This window comes from Cibotium barometz, chromosome 16, assembly GCF_041138505.1.
Source record: "Cibotium barometz isolate CiBa-2024 chromosome 16, ASM4113850v1, whole genome shotgun sequence".
In the NCBI taxonomy this organism is placed as follows: domain Eukaryota; kingdom Viridiplantae; phylum Streptophyta; class Polypodiopsida; order Cyatheales; family Cibotiaceae; genus Cibotium; species Cibotium barometz.
The window spans coordinates 49,102,927-49,127,821 of NC_141061.1; the positions used below are offsets into that span (position 1 = coordinate 49,102,927).

Here is a 24,895-nt window from a genome sequence, read left to right on the forward strand (position 1 = left end):
TCCACCAACTTACGAATGCCCTGTTGAAATGTCAAGCATACCAAGAGACTCATCAACCTTCTTTTTACCTTTACGTGAGATGAACTTATTGAACATGCAGGACTAATTTTCTGACATAGCCTGCCACTCCATGCCTACCACTCCATGGTCCATCAATAGACTCACTACTAAAGGAATCTCTTGGTCCATTCAATGATTGTGATTGCTAACGTATATTCTGTGCAACCACTTGCTCTTATGCATCAACCCCTATCAAGTCTTTTTACAACAGCATACTAACTTCGCATCGCATGAAAAACAACATCCATGCTCACCCTCATCTAACATGTGGTAGGGTTATAACATATGTACCCCTTTTGCTTAAGGGAGTACACAATGAACACACATTTTTTAGCCTTTGGATCCAACTTACTACATAGCTCATTAGGAATGTGTACATATATGCAATGCATCCAAACACTTTCAAGTGTGACAAATTTGGTTTTATGCCAGTATACTTCTCCTCTAAAGTCACACCATACACTACTGCCCTGATGTGGGTGTCATATTCATAATGTTAGTCTGCTTTAGCACAATAATGGTGAGACATGCTCTTCTCAGACATCAATGCACGAGAAACCTCTACAATGTGTATATTTTTCCTCTTAACAATACCATTTTGTTGTTGCAGAGTGTACCTGCACGTGAATTTCCTCCTCTGAATCCCATGCTTTCTCATGTACTAAGTAAACTCATTAGAGAATTACTCTCCCCGTCCATTTGATCTTAGGCACTTAACTTGCAAACCTGTTAGCTTTTCAACTAACATTCTAAAATTCTGTGAGTGAATAAACACTTCACTTTTTTCTTTCATGAAATAGACCCACACATTCCTTATGTGGTCATCAATGAAAGATACATAGTAACGACATCCTCCCATTGATGTCGTCGTTGTCAGTCCCCATACATCCGAGTGCACCACATCAAGTGCTCTCTTAGTTATGTTCGTCATGTAGAAATACACTCTTTGTTTGCTTTTTCCAAATTGACATGCTTCACATACTTTATGCATTCTATCCACCTTAAACTTTGGCACACCTATAAAAAATTTTGAATTCTGCATAAACTTCAGTCGCACTGATCATTCACATGGCCAATATGTTTGTGCCAGATATCTATATCGGCCACAACACTTGTACCTTGTGCAAACATAGTCGCTTTCACCTCAAGTATTCAAAGTAAATATTCTACCCACTCTTTTGCTTGAACCTCACTTGTAGACCTTGATCAACCATATGTCCAACAAAAACTAGGTCCTTTGTAATATTTAACATATGAAGTACATTTGCCAAAAGTACTTCATTTTTCTATCCTCTATATAGACAGTGGAACTTTGCCAACATGTGCAAAATGGGGTGCAGAGCATCATCATATGTTTCAACACAACTTCATTTTTCACATATCTCTAAACCACTCATCACCATGACTGATCATGTAGTTAGAGGTGCCAGAATCCATATACCAAATCTCATAATCCTGATATCTCCTATCGTAGAACTAATGAGCATGTGCCACATCATAAACAATTGCTCACTTCTGTAATCACCATGTTTACTTGATGATGCATAGTTGCCTTGCTGCAACTTTCCACTTTTATAGTCATCTTTTACCATGTGCCATGGTTTGCCATAGTCATAGCACTCTATGCTATTGGAATTTTGATTTCTTTGTTGCCAACTGCCTCGGCCCCCCCTCTAGCTCCCCTTGCCTCTAGAGTGGCCTCTTCCACCTGTTTGTGTGTTTACTTCCTATTGTTTTTAATGCCCATGATTTTGGTTTTCAAAATGGTCTCCACCTCAACCTCTAGATGATGATCTACCTTTGTCTCTACCTATGTTTGAGTAAAAGGCCTGTCATTTGAATTTTAAGAGGATGTACCTCCCCAAATATTTATCTCCTCACGAATAAGAAGAGCAATCAGTTCCTAAAAATTAGAAAGTTCTCTCAAACTCCAATGGAAGTCTAAAACTGGCTCTATTTCTTACCAAGACCATTCAAGGTCACACCGTAACTATATCATCAATATCTCTACTGGTGATCCAATAGAAGCAAGGGCATTTGCAAGACCTTTAACCTTCAATGAGTAGTCATTTATACTTAGCTTTCCTCTGGTCACATTGTGCAATTCCTACTTTAGTTACATCTTTCGAGCTTGGGTGTTTGTGTTGTATATCTTCACTAAGGTGTCCCAAGTCTCCTTAGGCATTTATATCCTATATATACACAATCATATAATCTGTCTCACACTGACAGATTCAGACAACTAGTATAGCACATTTTTGCTCTTTCATGTACTAATGGCATTTTTACCATAAGGCAAATCTGCTAAATACAAAGTGTCATTTTTTAGGATTGAGTCATACTCACCCTATATGGCATGCATCCAATGATCGTTTAGTGTGCTTTGTCAAAGAAAATAGTTTTCTTTTCATTACATATACTGGCCATGAGAGCATGATCCACAAAAGAATAATGCCGCAATGTCTTTCTCTTTCCTCATCCACTATATCATCTACAATTGCCTCATCAATATGATAATCTATGGGTTGAAATTTGAGCTAATTTTTAGCCTGGATGGTCTGATTTGTAGCACCATGTTCAACATTCATTTGCTCCACATATGGCTACCCTCAACATTGTATAAAGATAGGAGTACAAAGTTAGTAGTGTATCAAAGATAGGAGTACAATAGTAGGAGTGTATCAAAGGTGTCCTATGAACATATATTTTGTTGCTTTTTTCATAAAAGCATGGAATGAATTAAGTTCTCAACAAAGACAACATCTCTATTCACCAAATTATGGCTAGATGGTAGAGTCTATACCCTTTTCTTTCTAAGTTATATCCCACAAAAATGTATTTTATCGTCTTATCATCTAGCTTATTGTGTTGTTACTCAAGCACAAGAGCACAAGCAAGATAACCAAAAACACATAAATGAGACACAATGGGTTTCTTGCCACTCCAAGCATCATAAGGGGTAATTGTCCACAAGGCCTCGGTGGGGGGCATCTGTTTAGCATGCATAAACGTCACACATAACTACCTCTAGCCAAAAAACATGAGGCAAATCCTAGCCTTTAACCATGCGACATGAATGTCACATGTGAGAGACATGTTCTTCCTCTCATCCATACCATTTTTTTGAGTTATGTTAAGTCATTGTGCATTGATGTTTTATGCCTCTTTCAACCATATATATATATATATATATATATATATATATATATATATATATATATATATATATAACTCCTTTGACATATACTCCCTCCTCAATCTTTACAAAGGGTGTCAGCTTTACATACATACACATTTTTAGAAACAAAGTATCTGAAGCATGTAAAAACCTATGACTTTGCTTTAATCAATACACCTAGGTGTGCTATTGATAAAAGGCACAAAGTAGAGATATCCCCCAATCGATGGTTTCCTCATGGGACCACATACATCACTACAATATAAGCTGCAATTTTTGGAGAGTCCTTACTGATCCATCTTTTAGGAATGATGCCCGTTGTATCTTGCCCAAAATTCACCACTCATATACATGTTTGTTTAATAGGGGCCTCAAGTTTGGCAACTGTGACACCATCTCTTGCCTTTAAAGGTACAACAAACTGCCAAAATTCAGTTGACCATAGCAGGCTTGCCATAACTCTACATCACTCATACATGCGTGGCAATAACTGAACAAGCATTATGTGCTAATCTCTCATAAATGTCCTGCCTATAAAGCCAATGACTAAAAGTATCGAATACCATAGTGATGTCTCCATCACTACAGTCATGAATTGTATACCTGTCATCCAATAAATATGAACACTAGGTCTACCACCCTAGGAATGACAAAGACTGACAATAATGTTTAGCATAAAAAAGATTTCTGAGACAGAGTGCTTCTCCCACTAAGTGTGTAGCACTAGATATGAGGACTATATCTCCTTGAGGAGCATACTCAAGGGAAAAAATAAATCACATTGAGAAGTAACGTGCTTGCTAGCACCACTATCAAAATAACGTGCTTGCTAGCACCACTATCAAAATACCAGACATGTTTATCTATCACATTATTGACATGCATACATCATGGATAGAAGGGTCATAATTATTAGTACCACTATCAAAATACCAGACATGTGATCTGTCACCCTACTGACATGCTTACATCATGCATAGAAGGGTCATAATTATAGTGGACAATGAATTCCCAATCATCTTGTGTGTAGTTCGCTGACTCCTTCTTTTTAGTACTTGGTGTGCTGATACATCAGCCATAGCCATGTTCGACTCTTTCTTCTTCTCTATCCATCCTTTTCTACAACATTGATATATTGGCCTAGATTTTGACAGTAGTTGCATTTTCCGTTCTTCTTAGGCTTATCGCCCCCCTTATGGGCATCCCTCAGGCATCCTTGCCAGAAGAGTGAGTTGATTCAACCTTTGCTTTATAGTTGCCACATGAAAAGGCTTTGCCTTTACCTTTTTGACTAACTGCTGTGTGAATTGTGTGTGCTAGTGTGCGTATGTGTGTATTTTGGTTTTTTATTATTTGTTTGCTTTTTGTTTTGGTTTTTAAGTTTTTAATTATTCTTAGGTATATGTGCCTATACAATTGATAGGAGGTGCTATGTTATATATGTACAACGGGGGGTTTTTCCTTTTTACTATGTGGACACATTGAGCAAAGACGGAGAAGAGCTTGCCCATCCACAACAAAAGCTTTGACATCACCACTGCTTTGACATCACCACTGCTTTGCTTTAAGTTTTGTCCTCTGATGAGTTGGTTCTCCAGCATGGCACAAGAGGGTGTTGTGGGACTGTGGTGATCCCGGAGTGTGTGTGTGTGTGGATTTCTTTGGGGTTTGACACCATGTGTGGCTCTTCTTTAATGAGAATGGAGTTCGGTAATGCACTACACACAGGCCTGGTATTACCTCTTACTTCTTGGTGTTCACTACTCTTCGAAATTCTTTGAAGTTGGTGAAGACACATGAGTCAAGGTGATAGCCATTTCTCTCCATTCCTACTTAAGCTTTGGGGTTGGTGTCGGTGGAAAGGCATGAAATTTTTGGTTGAGCATTTGATGGCATAGGTGTAGAGGCTTTTGGTGCAGTTTTCTTAACTTCTGAACCTAAATGTAGGGGTTCTCTTTGTAGAAGCCTTGTGTGTCTAGCAACTTAGTTGAGACCTAATAGAGTGTCACCCTAGGCTTGAAAATGGGGTTCAGGGTCATTGGTTGAGTCTCTTTGACTTTGGAGATTAGGGTGCAGACCTCGAGGTTTTGGGGACCCAAACAAAAGGGTTTTCATTATAGAAGCCTTGCGCTTGTAATATCTTGAGTAGGGCTTGAGTTGTGGATAAAACTCCTTTGCTTGAGATTCTTGCTTGGCAACTTTCTACATATGGGTAGGATTCTAGCCAAATGGTGGCTATTGGTGGTAGGTCTTTCCTTGGGCATTGTACCTTCTTGAGCTAGCTAGGGTACTCTTGGGTAGAAGGCTCGTTGAGGTTGATATTTGGGGGGTAATTTTTGTTTTCACCAGAGAGGTTTTGGATATGGTTTGAGGGGGTGGTCGACATGGCAAGGTGACTGGATTGTTAAGTGTTAGGTTTTACATGAGGTGATGGCATGTGATTAGATAGCAAGGCTTGGGATGTTGAAAGGTTTGGGGTGTCCTCATCCACACCAAGGGTACGGTAACCATCCCGTGGGGGAGCTTGCATGCCATGGTCCTTCTTCTCACTTGATTACATAATCAATGGCTCTGCTCTCGTTGAGGATAGTGCTCTCTTTCATTGCTCTGTGGGGGTCACATAAAACTTGCAAGATGTAGGTTTAGTTGCTATGCTAAATTTTTCTTCAAAATAACCAACATGCATGGATTAAGAATTATTTATCGTGGTGATGGTAGATACAGATGGTGTGAGGGATGGGTGGCCTAATTAGGTCCATGTCTCCTAAGACAAAATGTCCTAACTAGCCTCTATGTTAAGTGGTCTTTTTAAGAACCTCAAGGTGAGTAGGTTCCACCTACTAGTAGTTCTTCAAATGTGTCTAGCATGAAGATGGATGTGATTTAAGCACCGTGTCCAATCAAGCAAACCTTGTCCTAAGATTTTATGGAAGAGTGTCCATGGTTGTTGTTGGCAAAACGTGAATCCGATGCTAAAGGATGTGCACTGATGAACAAGTCTCGCCCATCACCTTGGAGAAAATGTTATGGTGACTATGATGACCCATGGAAAGACAACTTTCACATCCCACTAAATCATCCTTCACTATATCTAGCAATGTTTCGGGGTCAAGTTAGATTGTGCATAGAGGAAGAGGCTCCAAAATTGGGTCTTTGAAGTAGCCTCTTAAGAATGGTTATAGTTTTGGTCAAGGCCTTTGGCATGCTCTAAGGCTCCCTCACTAATTCTATGATTGGATATGGGATAGATTCAAGGATATGCTCAGGGTAGGGTCAGTGGTCTACACTCAACCACTTGCTCAAGGATGGGCTCTAACTCAAACTGTACCTTCCTCACAAGCTCTTGGGCTTGTTTCATTTGTTCTTTCTCCAACACAAGGTTATGGTACTCTTTGAGATTCCTTTGGAAGGTTGGTGCAGTTGGTGGGTTTCTTCTCTTCAGGAAGAGGCGGTTTGAGAAGGAGGTCGCTTTTGCTATCTCTATAAAGGAGGCAGCTTTGGAGCTCACATCCAAACCACTTTTAATGGTCATGATATCGTTGTCCTCAACGATTGATTGTGCATCACATTTTTGCATTCTCTTCAACATCTTCTTCTTTTAAACCTCTGGCTCTTGTTAAGTAACCTTTTAGGGGCGACTATGGCCTTTGTGGGGCTTATGCCTCAGGCCCTTTATCTGCTTGCTATTACGAAGTTGAAGCTTGGCCTTATTGGCGGCCTTTGAATGCTTGGCTACTATCCTGGTCTTGGCTTAGAGCATTGTGATGGAATTAAGGGGCATTGTATGAACAAGTCCTTATGTACTCAACAAGTTATCTTAAAGTGGTTATTAATGCTCCTACCACTGGGTGATTATTACTCTATTGGGGCAATCCTTGAAAGCATATTCAAATCCACATTCGTAATATGTGTCTTCATAATGAGGAATGACATTGGGGTTTGGAACTTGTTTTGGGGATGGAGTTGGGGTACTTGGTGCCATTTCTTTATAAGGAAACTTGACAACACAATGGAAGCCCTTGTCGCATGCGTTACATGTTATTGAAGTCTCTCACCATAGCTTCGAAATAAGGAGACATACTCAACGGGTGGGGGTTGCTCTAGATATCCATATGAATCATATTATTGCTCATATGACTTATAGGTTCTCTCCGAACTCTCAAAGCCCCGTTGGGCAAGGACAGTATTAGGAGGAACCGATTGGGGTGGTAATACTAGAGGTGGGTATAGCATTGATGGCAGTACATACCTCTCGGCAAGGGGTTCTAATAAATAGGTAGTGACTATGTGCTAATTGAGGAGCATGTGGTATGGCTAGTAGGGCTAGTGTTTGTTGCTTTGGCACCGGAAGCATGGATTATGGCCAAGTCACCTTGTTAGGTTTTCTTACTAACAATGGGTTGTATCATGGTTCCTTAGTGGTGGTGGTAATAAGTGCAACGAACTATGGCTCTCTTGGCCTTAGCAACAAACACTCCATGCTTGTTTGTATTTGGTGGAAAATTGCACACCAAACCATGTCTCTCCATGGAAATAAGTGTGGGTGTCCCCGACCTGACTTGATGAGGGATCTCCCTGGGGATGGCCTTAAGGTTTTCCCTTGGGACTAGCCCTGCCCCACTACTTGCCTATTCAGTTGATTAAATTTTCTACCAACTCATCCATGCTCATATCATTTACTAGGACTCTTATGTAGTAGTTTTTAGACCTATAGAGATGGTTATGAAGCCTCTTAATCGTAAGATTTATCATGAATCGATCGATTTGGGATAACTCATCTAGTCTTTTCAGGGGGCTACATCTTATATGGAGATACTTGGTCTCTCCTTTTTTCTTGCTTGAGTTTATAGATCTGTGTAGTAGCAATGGGGCTCCATCTATCCATTTGGCTCCACTATGGCTGAGAATCCCACAATGAAGGTGTGTCTCAAGACCTCATCAAAAATCTATAAGTTTGTGGCCTTTTCAAGTGGGTTTAGTGACCCAAACCACTGGCCTACTTTGCTTTCAAGGTAAAGTCCAAATGAGCAGATCTTGGTGGGATCATCAATCCTACCCATGGCTTCACAAACTTTATCAAACTTCTCTAAATACTGAATGGGATCTCCACTTCCATCAAATTTAGTATCATCCCTTGATATGTGAATTGGCCTTGTTTTGTCCAAATGTGAGCCTTTAAGTGCTATATTTTTGTGGCAACCCCCCTTTCCATTTCAAATGACATCCTAAGCATGTCTTATGCACATCCATGTGATGGAACATGAGGGAAAGGTTACGTAAAACTCTTTGTTTCAAGGAACTTTGGAGTTTCTTGCACTATTTGGATAGAATGTGCGGTTTTGATGGCACACTTGTCCTCCTATGTTTATGTTGGCCTAGCTTTGGGGTTACAGGATTATGTGGCGGAGACATGATGTAATTGTGCTCTTGTGGATCCCTTGGGTCTCTCTTAGGTTTGAAGTAGTCACTGTCATTGGCTCTTTTCCCTTCTATATGTTCTCCTTCCTCGAAGAGGAATATGAAATTAGTTTGGTGGTGAAGAAGCTTCATAATGGGCTCCTTGAGAAGGTGGGGACCCTACTTGCAATGTGTGTGCTTGTCCCTAATGGTACACACAACAAAAGAGGCATGTTCTGATTATTATAGATGTGGTAGACGTGGTTGTTGGGCTACTTGGCCATAGCTAGCCTGGCACAAACCCATATCAAGTATTAAGATAAAATTTTAAAGGTTTTTTTTCAAAAACTTAGTTCCCAAATGAGATATCAAAATATCCCTAATGACAGACATGTACACAATGCTCTCTTTGTTTTTGAATGATCACTATGAGCAAAACCCATTAGGATACTCAATTTCATAAATGAATCCAATGACCTTTGGAGCTCTTCTTTGAACATTTGAACATTTGTACCTATGTGGCTCTCTGCTAGCACTTCTCTTTTTTTTCCAATTGAATAAGACAATATAGAATGGCATAGGATTTGAAGTACTCAAGAACTTGCCAAATATCTTCTTCTTCCTTTACACTCTTGCCTTCTTAAAGTTTTGATTTTCTCTCAACTTTAGTCCTAGGCTTGTTGCATTTTTGCTTAGCCAAGGAAGAAGGTTTTGTTTTTAGCCACCGTCGATTGAGATGAGCAATGCAAAATTAACCAAGGTTTCTCTACTATCACCAATAAGAAAAGTATAATGATTCCAACTCTTCAATCAAGACAATTGAATGACTTCACTACAATAGGCAAGGGCACATAGCTAAAGCATGCAAGAAAGAGCCAGCAATTTAAAAAATGGTAATAAAAAACCAAGTAATAAATTAGTTAGGCTGCAAAAATAGAGTTACTTGTGGCCTTTGAGGTGTGTAGCAAAACATCCAATGTAATAGTACAAGATGGTTCTTAGATCATTGTTGATAGTGGAGCTTCTAAGCACATGACCAATTTCAAGAAGTGGTTCTCCTCTCGTAAGCTTGTGGGAGATGAACTTATGGTGCAGTGGGGGAACAATCGAAAGTGCCCTATCAAAGGTATATATACTATCCCCGTCGTGCCTAAAAAAGGTTCTGTAGAGATTCTTTGGATCGTGGATATGAAGAGAATTCTCCTTTCTATCTCATCCATCATTGATCATATATTGTAGGTTCATTTTGACAAGAATGAGATTGCCATTCATTATAGCATTGGAAAGGTCATTGCCAAGGATATTTAAAGAAACAACTTGTATAAGCTCAACATTTGTATTCCAAGCCAAAACGTCGTGAGAGAGATGAGAATCCCAATGTGCAAAGTTTATCAAAATACATTTTCCACATCTTTTCCATCGTTCAGGCTTGTAAATAATGGGCAAGAAGCACTAAAATCCACCCCATACACATTGCTATCAATGAATTGATGCTTATTTTTTTAATATCAATCTCTATTATAGCCTTGTAGATGCAACTTTATGCATCTTTTAAAAGCAAGGCATGTATATGATCATCTTTTACTATGTGGATGATGTCACCTTGAGAGAGGACTAAAAAAAGATCTTACGAACATAGTAGACGCCCGAGTTTGGTTGATTTTGAGCTTCTTTATTATGGTGTGAGAGTTGGGATTCAACAAAGCCAAGTAATGTTTTCAACTCTTAGTATAATTATATTGGTAAGGCATTTGGCATGGTTAAATGCAAGGCAATCAATACTTTGATAAGCAAGAGGTTTGGACACCAAATGCTCAATAACAAAGTAATGGATTTTTCTTGGTTAGAGAGGTATTTCTTAGATCAAAACACTTAGTCCTAAATGCCTTTTGTGACTCAAATTAGGTGGGTGATTTTAAAACCAGGTGATCAATAACAATCTTGGTCCAAGAGATATATTTTTTTGGATCAACAAGAAGAAACCCTCCCATTGGCAAGACATAGTATATTGCTAGTTACTTTCCATCATGTGAAGAATTAGAAATGAGGAGCATTTGAGAATTACATACGACAAGTTATGGGAGTGATGTAGGAGTCGTCCACAACCAAATATTTATCGCTTAAAACCCTATGTTTCATAGTTGCACCACACATTGAGATTTACAATCACTTTGTGCTTGAGCTCATCATATTCAAAGAGGTCAAGACGGTGTGTTGCTAGAAAATAAATAGTTATGTAGAAGGCTCTTTTCAAGGACAAGGACAGGTTTACTTTCGAGTGGCCATTGGGGGGAGTGTTGGATGTATCAATGCTTCATCCTCATATTGTAATGTCTGACACTAGATAGAACATGTTTGTATGGATCCCATCATGAAGAGTAGCTACAATCGAGCAACCTAAGCACCCAACGTCCCCATATCCACATGGGATTGTAGCCTAAGAGGCCAATTGGTGTAGGGACAACTTAGATAGATGTGGCACATTTTCAAATAAGCTACATGCTTAAATAGTCTATAATCTCCATAATGGTCCACACGTGAGGCTTCTAAAATACAATCTAGGACATTGTCCAAAGGTTATAGTGCCAAAATAGACACCCAAATGATTTAGCATGGACTAGCATGTAGTTTTAATAAATCCAACTTCTTGGTTTTGTTGCCCAAACAAATAGTTTACAAGAAGCTGATATTGTGGGCATGAGATGCAACACAATAATATATTGTTGATGTGATACGATAGATGACCACAACTTTGAAGCAGTTGTTAGAATTGAGCTTTGGTAGCTTTACATCCACATGACATGGGTTTAAATTGACATGCTCCTATTGAGAATGAGTCTATGTAGAGAACACTTTCTCATACTGAAATGTGAGGGGTTTCATGAAATGCCTAAATACTTAGAAAAAATTCACCTATCACATGCTTTAAGAATTTCTATGGAATATTTCTATGTTTCATCATGCATACATTGCATATAGAGACATGTTGAGAGGTGGATATCATAAGGGAACAAAGAGCTCTTGTGAGCTTGGCAAAGGAAAATATGTTCAAAACTTACCAGTAGATCACAAAGTCACTTTAGCACTTTCTAATTTAAAGGCCATTTAATTTATCATTTGTTTGTTGTAGTAGCATTTAGAGGATGCTTTAAGCATCTTCTTCTATCGTGGATTGTATACACAATTTGCTTTTTGGTCTAGTACCTCTTTGATCTCTCTTTGATCTGTTGCCAATCTACCATCTCTCTCTCTCTCACTCGCACAAAATACAAAACTTGTTCAAACATTTCTTAGTCTTAAAGTACTACATACTCCACCTAATTGACTGGGGTATCTGCATGCTTGAGACAAACCTTCCCATCAAGCATTCCGCCCTATCAAACGTGTGTACTACTGTGACTTTCTCATAACATCAATAGGCAATGCTCCGTGATCATATTAAGTTAATGAAGCTGGAAAGCCAAATACGGCACCCTGGAGACCTTCCGCAAGGTATTACATGTGTTGCTGAAAATTTTCTCCATGATAAAGCTAGGCAGAAGAAGCACTACCCTTACCATCATTAGGATTAGATCTCCAACACATATTTGGCAAGTTGATATTCCTACAGTCATCATGTGGTGTGTGTCGGCAATTCTCACGCCCGCACCAGGCTTTCTTGTAGCTACACTAAGCAAAGAAAATAGATATTTCAATGTGACTAGCAAAAGATGACCCACCATTAGATACAAACCTGTGAACGATTAAAGATACCTGATGCATAATTCTGTTCACTTCCCAGCCCATAACCTGTAAGTCTCAAGGGTTGCTCGTTGTGGATCACAGCCTACTTGTAGTGAATGAGGTGCCCTGCAAGAGTATGTAAATCTTCAGATAGGCAGCTGAAATCCCAAATAGCATAGGCACCCAACGTGCCCAGACAAGCAGTAGCCCTATGTAGGCGCTCAACAAGTGTTACCCCTACCATTGGGGTCCAGTTTCAATTCCAAGTCCATTGCAAGTCAATATCAGTCCCTTGAATCGGTTGAGGTACTCCTATTGAATCATTGACAAAAAATTAACAAATTTCCATGCCCTAAGATTAAAAGTTCTTTGCCACAATTAAAAACCTCTATATAGCTCTGCAAATCCATACACATTAACTAACTGCATGTTCGCAAAAAAAGTTTGTTAGGAGAAAAAATAGCTCTTACGATTATTGTGTACTGCTGGACATCGACATCTCCTCCCATATCATAGTCAAAGCGCTTGATGGGATCGCTTAATACTGCTCAGCAATATAAACGAGACAGAGAGAAAACTCAATGCCTCAATTAAAGAACTCACAACAAGAAAGGGAGATCAGGCCCATGAAATCCTAAGTTGCAGCTAAAGGGAAGCATACATATAAACATTAAAACAAAACTATATTGTATTTATTCACCTCAAGAGTACCTCTATATGCCTCACTAATTTCCTGAAACCTTACAGTTGCATAATCCTCTCCCTTGTGTTTATCTGGATGCCACTTCTGGTATTACACAAATAAACATCCAACCATGAGAATATTTTCTACATTTTGCACATGCATGAGAGAGAGAGAGAGAGAGAGATCATGTTACCATCTACCGTCTACTGAGGCTGAATACAGCCTATGAGCCCTATGCAAAGGCATTGCATGCATATACAAAGAAGGGTTCGAGACAAAGTGTCTTTCGGTGGCGCAGTATCTCAAATGAAGGCAGACAAAGCAGTGCTTTTCCCCTTCTGTGAGAGGAAGGTGTGAATTTTGCATTCTTCCTCAAACGGAAACGTGTGCAAATGGTAACATAGGCTGGGCATTCCAAGAGAGCATGTTGCTCCATCTCCCGTACATCAAGAGAACAATGTGTGCATGTTTGTTGGGACTCTGGCCCACCACTCCATCATCCAGTCTCACACCATAAGTCGTGGGGAGAGAGAGAGAGAGAGAGGAATATGCACACACACGTTTCCGTTTGAGGAAGAATGCAAATGGTAACATAGGCTGTGTGCGTGTGTGTGTGCGTGTGTGTGTGTGTGTGTGTGTGTGTGAGAGAGAGAGAGAGAGAGAGAGAGACCAGTGCAAGTCGCAAATAGTTTGTTCTTATCGATTCGTCAGTGGCATCATAGTTAACTTCCAGCACCTTGTAAAAGTCCTGGTCATACATATGTAAAATGTGAATTAATACCAGATCATATTGGTTTCCACAGTCTAGTCCTTTAGTTATAAGAAACACGTGCATACATCTTACAGCAAGCTACTCGCAGAACTTTAGAACATGATGCTAAAGGTGTCCCTAATGAAGCCAAAAGATAAAAAAATAAAATATATATATATATACAAAATTACACTGGAACTTTTTTTTAAAAAAAAACTCAGCTTTTTGATGTTTTTGACATCCATCAACATAAGCTGCCCAAGGGATAGAGGGTCCTATGTTTAGGGCCCCATAGTGCCATTTGCTGGCCACCTGCTGGTCAACCTGCTGCTGAGCCAAAATTGTTACCATATTATAGTAGTGATGTGTGTGAACACACTTAGGACCGCCGGGGCACTTTTTCCCTCACTAGGAGGTTTTTTCCCCCGTGCATTGTATATACGCCCATTATCTTCTAGGGCTTGTTATCTTTCATTTTTGGCACTCATAATACACTACTGTGTTGTGCTCAAGCTTCCTCATCTTCTTGAAGTTGTGTGTGCATTCCTGCAACCCTAATTCCAACAATTGGTATCAGAGCAGGCTTCCTCCTCCCGGGCAGCATCACCGGCACCTGCCGCTTCATCTCCTCCGATTGCGACGAGGTTTCACGAGCGTCTGCAGGTTAGTATATGCCGTGGGAGAGCCCGTAGGGCTCGGTCATTTCAGAATTTTGATCTGAGTTCATTTCGCCCTCCGTTTTTGCATTCCAAGTACTGCGCAGGCAAAATCGTCCTGCTGTGCAGATTTTCTGTCAAGATTAAAATCTGCAGGACAGGTGCCCATTCGTCTGTTTTGGGCTGTGCTACATAGCACAGGTCGTTTTTATACAGGTTTTCCTCTTACAGATAGCATTTACATCTACTAGTACAGTCATTGGCCATGGCTGACAACAATGATGTATTCCGCATGTTGGCTGCTGAGGATAAGTTGGATGGCACCAACTATCCATTGTGGGCATATATGATGCGACATGTATTGGTAGCAAAGGGGTTATGGAACATTGTGCAGGGTATTGATGCACGTCCTATTGTGGCTGGGAATGCTGCAAACACATCAGAAACAGGTACTGTTGATGATGGTGCAGGCACAAGTGCTGTAGCAGCTGTTCGAGAACCACCACTTTCAGCAGAGCAGATTCGTTGGGATGGTAGAGATGCGCAGGCTCATGCCTTGATTGCGCTGTCTGTCAAACGTACCATTATCCCACATATTCGCTCCTGCAGGACTTCTAAGGATGCTTGGGATGTACTTGCCACATTGTATCAGGCAAGAAATGAGGCTCGTGTTGCTTATCTCCGAAAACAGTTGGAGAGTGAGCATATGAACGAAGGTGATTCAATGGATAGCTTTTTGACAAAGATCAAGGATTTCAAAGAGCAGCTCATTTCTGCAGATGAAATCCTGTCAGACAGTTCACTTGTGCAGACTGTTTTGAATGGTTTACCAGATTCTTATCAGGGTTTTGCTTCCACTCTTCGCTTGATGATGAAAGGCAATCCCAATGCCTTATCATTTGAGGAGTTAGTTTCTGTTTTGCTGCAAGAAGACCAGTCAAGGCAAAACAGGAATATTATGCGTGTCGCAGATCAAGCTTTTGTTGCTAGTCAGAGAAGCGGGAAAGGTAAAGCTGGCTTTTCTTCTAGTAAGCAGAAATCTGCAAATGCTGCGCAACCAAAGAAGGAAGACAAAGATGAGAAGAAGGGTGACAAACAGAAGACATTTTGCAAGTACTGTAAGGGAAATGATCATGTCATCAAAGCGTGTCCTAAGCTGGCTGCGAAAGAGGCTAAGAAGAAAGAGGCTGGTATGGCTGTTGTTGCAGATGCCTCTCCTTCTAACAATGAATCTGCTAATGTTGTGCTAGATACAGAATGGGCATTCAATGCGCAGTGCAGTTATGACCCATCTTTGCATGACACATGTATGTCTGCAGTAGATTCAGATGTATGGTACTTTGACAGTGGTGCCACTAAGCATATCACCTCGCAGCGCAGTTTATTCACCTTCCTTGAGTCTGCTCCCACAGGGAATACTGTCACTTGTGCCAATAACTCCTCTTATCCCGTTGAAGGAGTTGGACAGATTGTGCTGAATGTTGCAAATGGCAACACCTTTACACTTTTTGATGCATTGTATGTGCCAGGGATCAAAAAGAATCTGCTGTCAGTCTCCGCATTTGCCAAAACAGGTTTGGTTATAAAATTTGTGGATGACAGATGTACTGTTCATGATCTCTCTTGTGGTGACATCATTGTAGCATCTGGTTCACTATGTCGAGGGCTGTATAAGCTCAATATGGATGGCAAATGTGTAGAGGATTCAGCATGTGCTATTATGGATACGCAGGCTATTTCAAATGCAAAACTGTGGCATGCACGTTTTGGTCATCTGAATTTTGCAAGTTTGCTGCGCCTGCAGAAATCTGAAATGGTGTCTTCTTTGCCTAAGCTTGAGGCACCTGTCAAGCATGTTTGTGAGGGGTGCATATTGGGTAAAATGCAGCGTGCTTCCTTTCCCAAAGATGGATCAGTGAGAGCTGAACGCAGATTGCAGCTTGTTCACAGTGATGTTTGTGGTCCCATGCAAACTCCATCATTTGGAAACTACCTTTACTTCGTGACTTTCATTGATGATTTTACCAGGCATGCATGGGTATATCCTTTGAAGGCAAAGTCCGAAGTGTTTTTGTGCTTCAAACAGTTTTTGGTTATGGCTGAAAATGTGTCAGAAAGTAAGATGGGCACCCTCCGTTCAGATCGAGGGGGGGAGTATATGTCTTCAGAATTTAATGCATTTCTGGCTGAGCGTGGGATAAAACACCAATGTACAGTGCCGTATACACCACAGCAAAATGGTGTGGCTGAGAGAAAAAACAGGTCTCTCATGGAAATGGCAAGATGTATGGTTAAGAGTCAAAGTCTACCACATGGTTTTTGGCTTGAGGCTGTCATGTGTGCCACTTATGTACTAAACAGGTGTCCCACCAAAGCATTACAGGTTGTCACTCCATATGAGGCTTGGCATGGCCGCAAGCCATCTGTTGGCCATTTACGTGTTTTTGGTTGCCTGGCATATGCATTAGTGCCTGTGCAACATCGCAGAAAATTGGATGACAAAGCTGTCAAATGTATTTTTGTTGGATATAGTGCTGAGAGCAAAGGCTATCGTTTGTATCATCCACAGACAAAGCGCATTTTGGTTAGCCGTGATGTTGTATTTGTGGAAGATGCAGTTCAGCCCTTGGTTTCATGTACTAAGGAGACAGATATCAGCTCACGTGATGTCTATGATACATTGTTGCCTCTTTTCAGTGGTGCACAGTCAAGTGCAATACCTCATGAGGCAGTTTTTCAGCCTATGCAGGTTTTAAATGATGGCACAGATCAGCCTATATCTGATGCAGATGTGCATGATGCACTTGAGGATGAGAGACAAGAGATTGAGGGCTCTAGAAACATGCCTAGATGGCTGGTGCAGACTTTGCGTGACAGCAAGTTGGATGCCCCTTTGTCTAGTCGCACTCGTTCTGGCTCTCATGGTGCCTCTTATGCGTCAGATTGTTATGCATTGGCTGTTTCTAGTCTGTGCGATGAAAGTGAGCCTGTTTCATTTGATGAGGCACAAAGTTCAGAAAATTGGATGGCTGCTATGCAAGCAGAATACGATGCTATTATGAAGAATGGTACATGGTCCTTATGTGACTTGCCCCCTGGCAAGAAGGCCATTGGCACTAAGTGGGTATACAAATTGAAGCGTAAGCCTGATGGCACAGTGGATCGCCATAAGGCTAGGCTTGTTGCAAAAGGTTATGCTCAAGAGAAGGGCATTGATTTTGATGAGACTTTTGCTCCCACATGTCGTATGACCACTGTTCGTAGCATCTGTGCATTAGCAGCTCATAATGGTTGGAATGTACATCAGCTGGACATAAAGACTGCGTTCTTAAATGGAGATTTGCATGAGGAGGTGTATGTATCGCAGCCTCGTGGTTTTGTTCAAAGAGGGCAGGAAAACAAAGTGTGCAGGTTAAAAAAGGCTTTATATGGTTTAAAGCAAGCTCCACGAGCTTGGTATGAAAAAATACATGCATATTTGACTGCACATGGGTTTCAGAATAGTCCAACAGAAAGCACTTTGTATGCTAAACGTGTGGATGGTGTACATCTAATCATTGCTCTCTATGTCGATGACATGCTGCTCACAGGACCAAATGAGAGTCATATTGCTGATTTTAAGGCTGATTTGAATGCCTCTTTTGAGATGTCAGATTTGGGGCATTTGCATCATTATTTGGGGATACAATTTAAGCAGTGTGATGGAGGTATTGCTTTGTGTCAGACAAAGTATATTGAAACATTGTTGCGGAGATTTGGCCTTGAAGACTGCAAGCCTATTGCTACTCCAATGGAGACAGGTTTGAAGTTGAGTCTTCATGATGCTGGAGATCACTTTGATGTCACACTCTATCAGACAGCTGTTGGTTGCCTCATTTATGTATGCATAACGAGGCCAGACATTCAGTTTGCAGTCTCACAGGTGAGCAGATTTATGCATAGCCCAGGCATTAAGCATTGGCAGGCAGTGAAGCGTATCTTTCGCTATTTGAGTGGTACTCGGCATCTTGGGTTGTTTTATCCCAAGGGGGGATCATTGTCGCCAGATTTACATGCTTTTTCAGATTCTGACTGGGCTGGTTGTTATGACACACGCGTGTCCACGAGTGGTTTTTGCTTCATGCTTGGAAGCTCATGCATATCATGGTTGAGCAAGAAGCAGCCTACTGTGGCCACTTCTAGTTGTGAAGCTGAGTACAGGGCAGCTTTCACAGCTACGGTTGAGTGTGTGTGGCTCAGACGCCTTATGGCTGATTTGGGTGTTGGGCAGCCATCTGCCACCACCATCTTCACTGACAGTCAGAGCGCATTGGCAGTTGCGCGGAACCCAGTGTTCCATGCTCGTACGAAGCACATTGAGGTGCACTACCATTATGTCAGGGAGAGACTCTCTGCAGGAGAGATCAGTTTGGCTTATGTGCCAACACAGGATAACCTTGCAGACCTTTTCACAAAGGCTCTGCCTCGTGAGAAGTTCGAAGCTTTTCGCAAAGCTTTGGGCTTACTCCCTTTTGTGGATTCGTCCACATAGCTAGACACTTCCCTATACATGAGTGCTAGCTCTTGTTCACCGCATCACTCCAGGGGGGATTTGTTACCATATTATAGTAGTGATGTGTGTGAACACACTTAGGACCGCCGGGGCACTTTTTCCCTCACTAGGAGGTTTTTTCCCCCGTGCATTGTATATACGCCCATTATCTTCTAGGGCTTGTTATCTTTCATTTTTGGCACTCATAATACACTACTGTGTTGTGCTCAAGCTTCCTCATCTTCTTGAAGTTGTGTGTGCATTCCTGCAACCCTAATTCCAACAAAAATTTGGGGGAAGCGTCTGAATTTCACCAACTTGGGCGTCTTTCTGCAATGGGTCACCTTTGTCTTAGGTTTGGAGTATTTGTGAAACAATCTTCTGTAACGTGGAGCATTTGCTCACAAAGTAATATAGAGATAAGTATTACGTTAAACACTCACAGCTTGTCAGTAGTCTTAAATTTGGTAAAAAGTTTAGGGTTTGTGCATGATTTTTCTTGTTTAGCATTTCATTTGTATTGGTTGCCCAATCAGGGATCAGCATGTGGAGTCAGGCCAGTAAAGTCAAGATTGGGAAAAGTTTTCTTTTATGTACCCTTGGCTTCTTTTTTTCAACTTTCAGCTTTATTTCTTGATGGCCATGGACAGGTACATGGCAGCCTTGGCTGATATGCTCACGACCTGGCTCCAGAATCACATAGCTGCGTGGCTCCATCACGAGATAGCTACATGGCTCAAATAACCAAATCGCTACCCACAATAACCAGATAGCTTCCTGGCTCTCATGCTCTAAAAGTCTCAAGCCAAATGAGCAGGTGGATAGATTCAAGGATGACTTGAAACCAATACACATGTTTGTTCCCGTGCAGAACCCCTGGAGTCTTTTAGAGGCAGTTTGTGTGGCAATGACCCTCGAGACTTGGGAAGGTTTCGAGTTAGGGACACAACACCAACACCAAAAGGGCACGGATATGTCCAAGGAAGGAACAGTTAACGCCTCAAAGCATAGTTGTCAGAACATCCAAACGGAATGACTGCAGCGACCTCTCAAGCGTTTTGAGAACACAAACATGTGCCAGCGCCAAGTCATTTCCAGCGCCAAGTCATTAAGCCATGCCATAGAATAGTACACAGTCAAGGTAGATCATTGAAAATGTAGATATTAAGAAACATTCTTTCCTTGAAAAGAAAAGAATTATTCTTCCGAAATATTCAGTTTCTTTTAATGGCATCGAGATGTAGTGAATTCCAAAGTGCTGCATTTTTGTATAGGTAGTAGCAATGCTTGATTAAAAGTGAACATTAATTTTATTTATTGTAAATGCTTTGTTTTTCAAGGAACCCCAATTTCCAGCCAGATGCTCTAAAAACTTTCCCAACGTCATCTGATTTTATTCATTTGAAATAATAGAAGAAACGCATACAATGTCACATGCACCCTACACTGGAGTGCTATGTGACACACTAGCTCTACATCAATGCAACATGTATACAATAGGATTTACCTTTTTAGGAATATTTGTGGTATGCCGTGACCCCACTGTGAGCCCCAGTCTGGGACATGTCAAGCACAAGCTATGTAGGTCAGTCTCCACAGCCATAGAGAGTTTGCATGTGCTAGTTCTCTTACCCACTTGGAGAATCCATCAGTTAGATTCATGTAGAGGTCAACCTCAATTTAGTCCTTGCATTAGCAAGCATATAGAAGTGTAGACAAGTAGTTGTATGTGAAGCATGCCTATGGGCCAGCCCATGCCCATGAGGCATGGTAGGCAACATGGCCATAGGATACAGTCGGCAGCCTTCAACAACAGGCCGACAACATAAGATGTCTACAAACATCGAGTCGGCCAACACCTGTCCACATCAGCCAAGCATAAGGGACAACAATGGAATCCTGCGCTACATTTAATGCTGTGAAAAGGCATTTTTTGTCCATAAAAACAAGCTGACAACAGTAGAAATAGGCCAACCAGCAGCATATGTCCATATAAAAGCAGGCGCCTAGTATTCAACATAAATCAAATCATCAAAAGCCTCAAGCTTCTTGCACCTACACTAAGCATTTAGCACTTTATTGTGCTACAATTCCCAAGGCCTCCGTGAAGAGATTCTTCAGCATTCAGCCAGCATATGTGCATCCCTCAGTTTTGGGTTTGCATAGTGGTCATTGAAGAGCTATTCAAAGGAGCTTGGACATCATCTGGATCATCCTGCGTTTGGTCTACTTTGCCATTGCCTTTGGCAGTCCTCAGTCATCATTCATATTCATTGTACAAAGTTCTCCAAAAAAATATAAGCAAATACTCCTGCTTGCAAGGAGGGGCACTTCAGTGGGTAATTGGGACCCAATACTGTGTCGACTGTCTATTTTCTCTCTCTCTCTTCACATCTCTCTCGAAGTGAAATTGCATAAACTCACGATCAACCTATTGCATTGGTATCAGAGCTCCACGTTGTAACCCAACTTGGCTACCCTAAAGTGAGAGCATTCCGTGAATGGTAAAACTACAGTCAAGAAAAACCACCCAAGCATCCACAATGTCAGGAGAGACATCGTCTATCAGGATCTTATGACACTTGGAGAAGATTTACTCAAACTCAAACACACAAATTAATAGAATGTAGACTTTGCACAAATTGAACACCAAAACCTTACGTAAACAATTCAACAAAATAGCATAAACCATGAAAGCTTGAAAATAATCATCACCTACACCAAAATAAAATATTAGTCAACGCACACAGCCAATTAAACACATTAATCCTAACTATTATATCATACCAGCGCACATAGCTGATTAAACATATTAATCTTGGAAAATGATATAAATAAAAGGTGTATCCACACACAAATACTAACGCGATCTGCATACTTCACATATGGAATTGAAATAATGGCATCGCCCACATTCCTATATGAAAGCAATGATCGCATGGGCGTCTCCACTTGACCATAGAGTTCATGACTAACATCGTCAAAAAGCTACAAGGAAGATATGGAAGGAGAAATCTACAAGGAAGACAACCTCTACAAAAACACTTCCGCAAAGCAATGAAGACTTCATCAAATTACTCTTGGAGCGAAACAAATTGGTAAGGCAACAAATAGAGGCCAAAGAAGAAGAAGTGGCCAAAGAAAAAAAAAAGCTGAGGCGGCGCCTGAAAAGGCCAAAGAAGCAGCTGAAAAAGCAAAAGCAACAGCTGAAAAAAGAGCTCTCAAAATTGGATAATTTATTCCTTCTCATGAAGCAACAAAGGCAAAAAGAAGGTGCCAAAAAGGTGGAAGAACAACGGGCCAAAGAAGCTCAATGTGAGGATGAACGAAGGGCCGAGGACGCTAAACGCAGGGCTAAAGAAGACCAAAGACGGGTAGACCAAGCTACCCGAGAAAAGACTTGAATGTGACACTATGCAACTCCAAAACCAGCAGTTAATAGCCACTATGCATGCGAATGTGCTGTCTCTTCTTCCTACACTCGCACGCCAAGGAGCGAGTTCCTCCACCACCCCAACCACCAGGGTTGTTTCTCGTACGCGTACGACTGGAATCGTACGTACGAATCGTACGGTACGATACCGTACGATACCGTACGATATCGTACGGTACGATATGCCAGATTTGCCCGTTTCTGTCCGTTGCGCCGCCGCCGACTGCGCGTTTTCGTGGCCGTTTCTGTCCGTTGCGCCGCCGCCGACTGCGCGTTTTCGTGGCTGTTTGTAGCCGTTTGCTGGCCGTTTTGGGCATGGCACTTGTGGCCCATGTGCCCATTGGCCATGGCCCATGCTACATGGCCTTGGCCCTTATAAAATGCCCACCCCCTAAGCCTCTCTCAAAGCTCTAGCCTCTCAATGCTCATTACTCAAGCCATCAAGCCCCCCCCTCTCTTGAGTCTTGCTCAAGTGACCATCAAGCCCCCCCCCCTCTCTCTCTCTCTCTCTCAACTCTCAACTTTCAAGCCACTCTCTCCCCCATAGGCCCTCTCTCAAGCCTCTCTCTCTCTCTCAAGCCTTTAGGCTTTCTCTCTCTCAAGAGTCAAGACTCAAGCCTCACTCTCTCAAGAGTCAAGACTCAAGTTACGTAATCGCTTGAGCACGCAACAGTTAGAGCGGCTAGTGTATTGCCGCGCTAACTTGCGCATGCTGCGCGCAATGCAAAAGATGGAATCAGCGAGACAGGTATAAGTTACAACTTATAAGTTATAAGTTATAAGCATTCAAATTTCAAACTTCAATGTTTATTGAAATTTGGAACCAAATTCTAATACATTGCTTGTCACTTGATCATTGTACAATGTAGGTGAATGTGGATACATTCAAGCTCACAGGGGACACTCTTCAGAGTGTAAACAAAGTGCAGGATGAGGAGGAGGAGAGGATCTATGCAGAGATCTATCGAGAGCTCGAGTCATTTGATCGACGACCTACTCGCACTCGTCGTGGGCGTGGAGGTAGTGGCAGAGGAGTGCAAGTAGGAAGCCGTGGATGCACGGTTCGTGGTGCTCCCAGGGACATAGTGCATACCTATGTGCGGCGTGGATCGGGTAGCTCCACACTCGCTCTTGCAGATGAGGATGCTCCCTTTGGCTTCTCACATGAGCTTAGAGAGCCCGAGTTCGATGATGAGGGCAACCTTCTTAGCGATGGCGACTTCGGCGAGGCCACTGATGTGTCCTCTTCTCATGAGGATGATTTCAGCGAGAGCTCTGATAGTGATGCCTTTGTCTAGTCTCTCCTTGGGCCTTGGCTCTAGCCTCTCTTTTTGTACTCGCGCCTAGCGCGCATGATCGCATCGCACCTCTATACTTATGTACTTTTGTTTGTCACTTCAAACTTGTTTAGTTGTTTTTAATGATATTTTGGTTTGAAACAACTTCTCTAGACTCTACCCTTCCAAATTGAAAATGTCTATGTTTGTAGGTGTTCTTTAATTTAAAAAACCGTATTTTATCGTACCGTATCCCAAAATTTCATATCGTACCGAATATTCCCGTACGGTATCGTACCGTACGGTATCGTATTTTCGTACCGTGACAACTATGCCAACCACCACCATCATATGAGCTCAACCGAACTTCCGTAAGTGTAATTATGATGTAGTAATGCAATTCATTCACCAGTTTGTAGCATATTTTCCATTGGACAAGCTTTCAAATCCTCGAGATCAAGTCCACCAAGCAACACCGCACCTTTCCGGCGAAGCGGTCATTGTTAGAAGTCATCTCCTGTCTATTTGTATACACCATGGCCTCTGTTGTGGGTGTGCCCGCCCGTATATCATTTTTCCACACTCCCCGTATTTTTTCCCTATTTTTCCCATTTTTTTCTAGTGGCTGGAGGGCTGCCAGTTGATGCCAGGAGCACTCTGAAGCTGGCCGACTGCATCTGTATCAGTCGTGGGCTGTCTGAGTGCTGGCCGACTGGTTCTGCACAGGCGTAGGGCATCAGATGCTGGCCGACTGCTATTTTCAGCAGTCGTGGACATTTACCTAGTCGTGGGCACTTTTTAGTGCTGGCCGACTGCCCTCATGGGCTTGTATATATTGCCCCCCATCCTCCTCCACTTTCTCATTCAGTTATCTCCGGGATCTTGTGTATAGAGAAGAGTTTACACACATCTCTCTGTGTTTCTTGTGCTGATTATTTTCTGCAGTCTACTTGCTCTTGTCTACCCAAGTTTGGATATCATTTCCGCTGCATATTCTAACATGGTATCAGAGCCCTAGGCTCTAGGAGATCTTGGGCGTTTTTCTGAGCAAGAGGGGGAGCAACAGGTTGCTGATCGGTGGACTGTTTCGGGCTGAACGGGAAGTGAAGGTGCAAGAGTAAGGCGGGCAAAGGGGCTGGACAGCCACTTGGATATTTTCTGATTTTCAGATTTTTCCCACCCACCCACCCTTTCAGGTTACTCT

The 24,895-nt window shown here is 41.8% G+C and overlaps 2 protein-coding genes across 3 annotated transcripts in view; one reads left to right on the forward strand and one right to left on the reverse strand.

Annotated features, from left to right (window-relative positions):
- Window positions 1-11,728: 11,728 nt before the first annotated feature.
- The window catches only part of LOC147630697 (uncharacterized), a 48,799-nt gene continuing 35,632 nt past the window's right edge, over window positions 11,729-24,895 (reverse strand). Inside the window, exons 2-9 of one of the 2 annotated variants that reach the window (XM_086810655.1) lie at window positions 20,776-20,840; window positions 20,489-20,558; window positions 13,714-13,791; window positions 13,070-13,145; window positions 12,829-12,902; window positions 12,600-12,670; window positions 12,389-12,484; window positions 11,729-12,304 (exon numbers count right to left, since the gene is read on the reverse strand). In XM_086810655.1, coding sequence (XP_086666781.1) covers window positions 12,406-12,484; window positions 12,600-12,670; window positions 12,829-12,902; window positions 13,070-13,145; window positions 13,714-13,791; window positions 20,489-20,558; window positions 20,776-20,840 — 513 coding nt within the window. In that variant the 3' untranslated portion in view covers window positions 11,729-12,304; window positions 12,389-12,405. The remainder of the gene's footprint in view (window positions 12,305-12,388; window positions 12,485-12,599; window positions 12,671-12,828; window positions 12,903-13,069; window positions 13,146-13,713; window positions 13,792-20,488; window positions 20,559-20,775; window positions 20,841-24,895) is intronic. The other variant, XM_086810656.1, reaches the window with a different exon arrangement.
- On the forward strand, window positions 23,087-24,019 carry LOC147630698 (uncharacterized). Its single transcript, XM_086810035.1, has 2 exons — window positions 23,087-23,162; window positions 23,284-24,019. Exons 1-2 carry the CDS (start codon window positions 23,124-23,126, stop codon window positions 23,710-23,712), a joined length of 468 nt encoding a protein of 155 aa, XP_086666161.1. The 5' UTR covers window positions 23,087-23,123; the 3' UTR covers window positions 23,713-24,019.